General features: G+C 41.3%; 1 protein-coding gene across 1 annotated transcript; it reads right to left on the bottom strand.

Moving 5' to 3' along the window:
- Window positions 1-211: 211 nt before the first annotated feature.
- On the bottom strand, window positions 212-8235 carry LOC311121840 (uncharacterized protein; the record flags this gene model as incomplete). The annotated part of the gene is made up of 11 exons (XM_084196281.1): window positions 212-369; window positions 478-537; window positions 795-881; window positions 1622-1687; window positions 2010-2050; window positions 2255-2349; window positions 2800-2911; window positions 3082-3417; window positions 3885-4190; window positions 4544-4546; window positions 8118-8235. 11 exons carry the CDS (start codon window positions 8233-8235, stop codon window positions 343-345), a joined length of 1251 nt encoding a protein of 416 aa, XP_084052407.1. The 3' UTR covers window positions 212-342.
- Window positions 8236-8511: the final 276 nt, after the last annotated feature.

Genomic DNA, 8511 nt, shown 5'->3' with positions numbered 1-8511 from the left:
CAGTGAAGAACAAACACCATTGTAAATACAAGCCATATTTATGTTTATTTATTTTCCCTTTTGTACTTCAACTATTTGCACATCATTACAACACTATATATAGACTCAATATCACATTATAAGTATCTTTATTATTTTGGAACTTTTGTGAGTGTAATGTTTACTGTTCATTTTTTATTGTTTATTTCAGTTTTGTTTTTTATGTATTTCACTTGCTTTGGCAATGTTAACATATGTTTCCATTAACAATAAAGCCCTTAAATTGAAATAGATGTTGTGACACAGGAGCGGAGAGTGGGCTGTCCTTCCAGGATAAGGACTCAACCAAGATCACTCAATCAGTCACTGCTGTTCTGCTGTTGCCCTCTGCTGGAGAGGAAGAGAAACATTCAGTCAAAATCACACACACTGTCATCTTACGGATAGACAATGATAACGATATCTGGTAAAACAGACAGAGGAGACACCAACACTGACCTGTGTGGTCACCTGTAGAGCTAGTGAGCTGTAGACCACATTATCATCTGGTTCTGCTGCCTACAGAGGAGGAACAGGTAGAGAGGTGAACAGGGACAGTTCTGTTATAATGGAGAGTACAGTTTGAAACAGACTTCTCAGTGAAATTAAAAGTGTAGACAGTTGTAATTGTGATATGTGACATAACGGTGATATATTATACCTATAGGTATAATGGTGACATAACCATGACTATATTAACACTGAGGAAACAATCACCTACCGTTGTTTTCTGATAACATAATACTAGCTGTGGCTAATAAACAGAGCAGCTTTACCTTGGCCTGTACTTTTAGTTGGGCCTTGTGCTGGGGGATGACAGTGCTGTATGTGACATCATCATCATCTTCAGGAAATGGGGCCTGCTGGTAGAGAGAGACCCAGATAACAAAAATGTATTGTTATATTGTTATAGTGTACATTTACCTATTGCTTGTTCCAAGACAGAAAATGATACTGTAAATACAATTGTTTTCTAAAACAGATGCAAACACCCATAATGTTGTCTAAGACCCAAGATGCATGTAGCCATTTGTTGACGTTCTGTTCTGTCCTGAACTGATCAGGCATCACAGTGCTGTACATCACGTCATGGTGGCTGTCTGGGTTTGGGCTCTGAGAAATGGACAGCACAGAAGGTAAACATATGGCTACATGCATAGGAAGACAGAGTATAGGAACTTCAGATACTCAGCTCTACACTGCAGGAATTGAGTAGAGAGAGAGAGAGAGAGAGAGAGAGAGAGAGAGAGAGAGAGAGAGAGAGAGAGAGAGAGAGAGAGAGAGAGAGAGAGAGAGAGAGAGAGAGAGAGAGAGAGAGAGAGAGAGAGAGAGAGAGAGAGAGAGAGAGAGAGAGAGAGAGAGAGAGAGAGAGAGAGAGAGAGAGAGAGAGAGAGAGAGAGAGAGAGAGCCCGAGCTCACACTGAAGAGATGGAGGAGAGAGAGAGAGAGAGAGAGAGAGAGAGAGTGAGTGAGAACCCAAGCTCACACTACATAGATAGAGGAGAGAGAAAGAGAGAGAGAACCTTAGCTCCATGCAGAGATGGAGTGATTGGTACTAGTCCAAGATCTCCACAGACCTAAACCAGGTTTATTCAGTTTGTACCTGCTGTGCTGTTTCTCTGGTGTGGCTCACTGTGCTGTATATAATGTCCTGCTCAGGGTCAGCAGACTGCAAATAAATAAATAGCAAAGAGAAACAGGACTTGTCTATTTACCAACTAAACCACTGTTTTGTTTCCATAATAGGATGCAGTCACAGATATATTTAGTGAACTGACAACTTCCTGTTCTCTGTCTTTTAAACATCATTTTTCAACGTCTTGAGTGCTATAAGACCTTGGGTTCAGTTAGAATATTGTACCTTTTATGTCAACTCATTGATAACCAACTGAAGAGGTAACACTAGAGTCAAATGGTAGATGATCCCAAATCATGAACAGAAAAGCAGATGGTTGAAAATAATAGAATAAAATAAAATAAGTGTATCCTACCACTGAGTTGTTAGTTGTCTGGTCCTTGGCCTTATTGTCCTCTGGAATAAAGAGGGAGATGTCAATTACTTCTGAGTTTGTTATTGTACAATAATACCTCTAAATGGATTTCTTATAGACAACTCCTCCAAATACTTTCTATCATTCAAGATAAATCACAGGCAGCAATATACTGTTGGTCGCAATGTCAATACATATTTTTCTAAACTATTCTACTTTTTTATATTCACATAAAAACTACTTACTATGCTTTGTCCACATCTTACATGTGACTAGGATACCAGCTGTCACCACCACCAACATGCCCCAAGGAATCAGTAGGACTTTCACATCTATGGACCTGATGGATTACATAGAAGAACTTGAATCAAAAATACAATTAAAATAGAACATTATAAATTGATCATTTGTGAAAAAGTTATAACTTGTTGTTTACACTGTTGTGATAAACTGAACAAGTATTTAGCTATTCACATGTGTGGAAGAAGACCATGCAACTGAAGAGATTACATGATTATTATTGAGATTATTACTTTACAAATAACGTTTTTTTTTGTGTGTAACTTGCCCTTGCAAACGAGTGAGAATAACACCAAAATTGATGCTACTTCCCCAAAAAAAAAATATACCCAAGAGGAAGTGCTAACAGTCTCTATATGCATTTAGGGAGGGTGTTTGGTTAGCTTTAACTGTTGTAGTGTATGATGGAATTGTAATGTTTCTTTGTGTTCATATTATCTAACAATTGCCATAATATGTGGGATAATACAGCTGAATGAGTGATAATAACCTCTGGTGGACGTCCTCCTTGTTCCCCTCAGCTCCTTGACTTGTGTTGTCAGTCTGAACAGGCTCAGCAGTTGGAGAGGCAGAGGGTTGTTGAGTGGTTGGAGCTTGGATTGCTGTGAGGTAAAATAACAATGGCATCAGTGAAATTAATGGAATACCAGATAGTCAGGTTGTATAGCAACATTACATTCATAGTAAATATTACAATTAATTCCAGATGATGCCACTGGATTAAACAGAGTGAATCATATTTGATAATAATGTATGTAAGTCATCTACTAACTTGAGGTCATCTTAATGGTTCTCTGTGTTGCAGTTTGTTGACTGACAGTGATGTGAACAGGCATCTCTAGTTCTCCCACTTCACACCAATACCAGTCAGTGTTCTCCATCTTCAGTCCACTCATAGTCACTGTTAAGACTTTTCTGTTGTTGGCAACACTAGTCCGCTTTAATGTCACTGATGTTCCATGTAAAGTCCCAGAATACGAACTCACACAATCACCACCCATCCTGCACCACTTCATATCTCCAGAGTTACTATAGTAACAACGGACAGTGACACTCCCTCCTTCTACTCCAGTCACTTCCTGTTGGTCCACATAGAGTTCTGGAGTAGCTGAACACAGAGATAAAAAAACAAGAATTCAGAGGAGAAAAAAGTGTTTTTACAACAGGCTCCTTACAAATTCCTTAAAGCTGCAGTCTGTGATTGGTACATCCATTGTTGGTCTTTTGAATTCATAATAATTATATATAGCCATTGATTCTTGAAGAATTTAAGTTGCCTCACGAGTTTAGTTCAACTGTTACCCCATCATGACCCCAAATATATTCTTGTTTTACTCAGTTGTTTGTAAACAATGTAATTGTAAACAAACGCTGTCCAGCTTCAAAACACGGTCAGTTCTTGCACCTTTATCATTTCAGTGGTTACACATTTATCATTTCATTTGTTGTAAAATGATATTTATAATTGGGTCATTATTTTGTATTTGACATTGCAGGTTTACAGGACAATCCATAGGACATTGGTGAGCACTATTCATTCTACTTTACTAGATACAAACAGTGAAGGGATCTTACCTGGAGTGACAGATAGGTAGAACCATTGTATCCTGATATCTGTTCCTCCATTGATCTCAACAATACACCTGTAATTCTCAGAGTCCCATGACTTCAGGTTAGTCATGGTCATAGTGAAGATTCTCTTGTTGATGTCATCAGAGATTGAGGCCTTACCACTGATCTTAGGATGGTCAGTGCGTACCACATAAGAACATCCATCCCAAAGGAATCCTTTACACCAGTATTTCACATGGTTGATGTGATTCAGATCATAGTGACATGGGATGGTGATGGAGCCTCCTGTCTGCACAGACACATGCCTCACTGTGGACACATCAACACAAAACACATTTAAATTAGAATTAACATTTAACAGAATCTGTACAAAGGAAAAATACAAAATGAATCACATTGCTCCAAACACTTTTACACAGCTCGTTCATGATGTGGTCCTCTGTAGCTCAGCTGGTAGAGCACGGCGCTTGTAACGCCAGGGTAGTGGGTTCGATCCCCGGGACCACCCATACACAAAAATGTATGCACACATGACTGTAAGTCGCTTTGGATAAAAGCGTCTGCTAAATGGCATATTATTATGATTGAGATTGATTATACAGTGTTTTAAGTGAATAGACCCAGGGGACTTCGCCCTTAATTCATAGAAATAGTACCCTTACCTGCTGAGAGTACAAAGAGGATGAGGGTGAGGATGAGGAAGAGGAGGAGGAGGAGGAGGGAGAGATGAAGAGCCATGTTTACGGTTTCAGTCTGCCTGGTATATTATATGGTACCTGAGCACAAATGTGTGTCAAGTACCAAGGTACCAGCCAGAATGGCTCTACTTCCTAATGTTAATAGACTTCACTGTCTGTAACTCTCTTCCTGCTTCTGTTTGTGTGTACATGCCCCCCTCAGTGGCAGATAGCAACTATTGCATTACAAAGACTAGTTTAACCCCAAAATCATAGTCACTAAAATATATTTCAGCTTTCTCTAAGGGTTTTGGGACCAAAAGTCACTACTATCCTGTTACCCTCTACTGGAACATAGGCTACTAATGATACAAAGATTTGATAATTGGGTGACATGCACAATATTTCCATTGTCAAAAATCTATATTTCGGTATATAAGAAACGATATGATAAATGTACTCTATGTGCTAGACATTGATATATTTGAGGGGTCATGTGCTACAGCGATGTAGTGATGGGTACTAGACCAAGACCTCCACAGACTCTCATTTTAAACCAGGTTCATGGTTCAGGGTCCTCCGGACCACAACCCAGTCTGATATTATTTTACGTTCAACAAGAACGCTCTCTGTCTCTCTCCCTTTTCTATACAGGAAATGTACAGCTCACAACCACAGATGTCCTCTAAGCATAAGTGTGAAAGTTAGCTCAGAATGCCATAATGTCATGTTAAATACTGAGCTATTCATTCTGTTGTTGGCTCCAATACAGCAAACTACTTCAGATACATCAGAATGTCACTCTCAAAATCACAAACGATCTTGAGAAGAATAAAATGTCTTAAAAAATATTCATGAAATTTTTTTTGATCGCTTTCATACTATTTTCACATGTATGTGGTAACATTTCACAACTCTTAGTACAAAACTCAAAACAAATCATCAAAAAGGCTGTTTTTTCAAAACTTTAAGCACATTTTCAATTGACTAAGTACAACACACAAAATCACACAAACCTTTTCACCAAACATTATGTGTTTCATCTAGAAATACCTTTCATATAAAGTAATTGCCTTTAACAATGTAATAATCACAATACTTTTCATATGATTCTCTTCTCATTTGTTTAAATACATTTGACCATCATGCAATCCAACGGCGCTTAATGGTTAGTCACTTAACCGTTGGTAAACCCATTGATTTTTGACTGGTTTGTCTACTATATATGTATTTAGAGAACTACATAAATACAATGTGTGTTTGTATAGTATAAACATCTAAATGACATGTATGATACATGATAACCATACATAATGAATATTCATTAGTACTAATTGATTTCACATAGTCCCCTGTAGCTCAGTTGGTAGAGCATGGCGCTTGCAATGCCAGGGTTGTGGGTTCGTTTCTCACGGGGGGCCAGTATGAAAATTTATGCAATCACTAACTGTATGTCGCTCTGGATAAGAGCGTCTGCTAAATGACTAAAATGTAAAACATAGTGCAACCACTATTGGTCACCATATAAAAAGGTGTGTGTGAACACTTGCAATTACTTTAACAAGGAGCAGGATAGACAGCAAGGGGGAGGGAGAAATCAAAGAGCTGGTGGACAAGGGGCCGTCAGAGAGGTGGGCATGGGCCCCATCAAAGAGGTCAAAGAGGTGGGCATGGGCCCCGTCAAAGAGGTCAAAGAGGTGGGCATTAGACCCATCAAAGAGGTCAAAGAGGTGGGCATGGGCCCCATCATAGAGGTGAAAGAGGTGGGCATGGGCCCCATGAAAGAGGTCAAAGAGGTGGGGAGTCGTGAAGGTTTGAGTCTGTGTGTGTGACACAGTATCTGTGTACTAATGTGTAGATCAGTCAAGGACAAAGGCACCAGTCGAGGATTACTCTACTTCCCAATGTTCACAGACCTCACTTTAACTCTTCCTGCTTCTGTTTGTGTGTACATGCCCCCGTCAGTGGCAGATAGCAACTATTGCATCATATGGACTAGTTTAACCCAAACTCATAGTCACTACAACATTGTTCAAGCCCCCATGCAGTTTCATTTTATTTTTAAATCACTGTCTGTGTTCATTTCATGAAAACAAATCAAAAATACATTACATCCTGAGCCTCCTTTTGACATTGAAATGCTCTGTGTGATCATGTGTGCGTGTTGATACAAATTTAAATATATTTAAATACAGAGCCCTGATTGGCGGAGATGATTGTATAGACTAGAGCCTACCCAGCTTACCCCTTCAAAGTAGGAGGATACATATGCAAATAAAACAGAATCAGAATAATCATTTCAGATTGTGATGTCATTCTGTGGGTCAAAAACTCCATTCCACCTGAACAGTCTGAAAATCCTGGCGTTTTTTTCTTCAAAAAGCTCTTACACTAAAAGGGCATTATCCAAATGTGTTACAATTTCACAGTATTATTTCAACCTCATTGTGTGGAAATATAATTTAAAAACAAACAAGAAACTCACATTTTTGACTGCACTGCCCCTTTCAGCAAGGGCTCTTTGGGAGCAATAGTCACGATTATCCTGTTACCTTCTGCTGGAAAATAGGTCACACATTGCCTCCTGGCTAACCACCTGTTCGTCAAGGCTTAGAAGTGCCAATTTCATCAGAAGGCTGTCTCCTTCTTAGGCTACCAAATCAGCCCGCAGGGAGTGAGGATGGACGACAAGAAGGTAGATGCAGTCAGGTTATGGCCAGTCCCGACCACCATAAAGGGGTTACAATGGTTTTTGGGGTTTGCCAACTTCTACCGCAGTTTCATCAGGAACTTCAACTTCGTCGCCGCCCCTCTCACCTCTCTCCTCAAGGGTGGTCCCCGTAGGTTGGTATGGAGCCCAGCAGCCGACGAGGCCTTCCGTCTACTCAAGGGATGTTTCACCTCCGCCCCATTGCTTAAACACTCAGATCCAACGATATCCTTTGTGGTGGCGGTGGACGCTTCAGAGGTGGGCGTGGGGGCAGTTCTGTCTCAACGACAGGGTAATCCACAGAAATTGTGTCCGTGTGCATATATCTCTTAGAAACTGACCCCTGCAGAGAGGAATTAGGACGTCGGTGATCGAGAGCTCCTGGTGTTGAAGTTGGCATTAGAGGAGTGGAGACACTGGCTGGAGGGCACCAAGGTACCATTCGTCATCCTCACCAACCATTGGAACCTGGAGTACATACGGACAGCGAGGAGGCTGAATCCTAGCTAAGCAAGGTGGGCCCTTTTCTTCACAAGGTTTGACTTCACGCTGACCTATCGCCGAGGTTCAAAGAACACCAAGGCCAATGCCCTGACCCGTCTCTACGATTCAGGAGAGGGTCCTGTCCTAAGTGCATCCTCCCGAGTCGTAGCTCCTGTGGTCTGGGATGTAGATGTTGCCAGGCTCTGGAGAGGGAGCCGCGACCACTAACTGTCCTCCCGAGCGCATCTACGTTCCCACGTGAATAAGGGATTGGCTGCTGACCTTGGCAAACACAGCTGTCGTCGCTGGACATCCAGGTATTTCTCGCACTACCCAATCCATCTCTGAGAAGTACTGGTGGCCCACCTTGGCGCATGGCATCATTCGCTACGTCAACGCCTGTTCCGTATGTGCCCAAACCAAATCCCCCGAGAACGATCCAGCAGGGAAACTCCTTCCCGTGCCTCAGCGTCCCTGGTCCCATCTATCCACTGACTTAGTTACTGGTCTCCCCTCCTCTGAGGGTTTCACCACCATTTTGGTGGTTGTGGATAGATTTTCTAAATCCTGTCATTTAATCCCTCTTTCTGGCCTCCCTAACGCTCTCCAGGTCGCTGAGGCACTATTCCAGCAGGTCTTCCGGCATTATGGCCTTCCAGAGGAAATTGTCTCCAACAGTGGCCCCCAATTCACATCATGGGTATGGAGAGCCTTTATGACAGTCAGCCTCATTTCCGGGTATAGGCCTCAGTCCAACGGG

This window comes from Coregonus lavaretus (genome assembly GCF_964263955.1).
Source record: "Coregonus lavaretus genome assembly, contig: HAP1_SCAFFOLD_372, whole genome shotgun sequence".
NCBI lineage: Eukaryota > Metazoa > Chordata > Actinopteri > Salmoniformes > Salmonidae > Coregonus > Coregonus lavaretus.
This window is presented reverse-complemented; position numbering and strand designations above follow the sequence as displayed.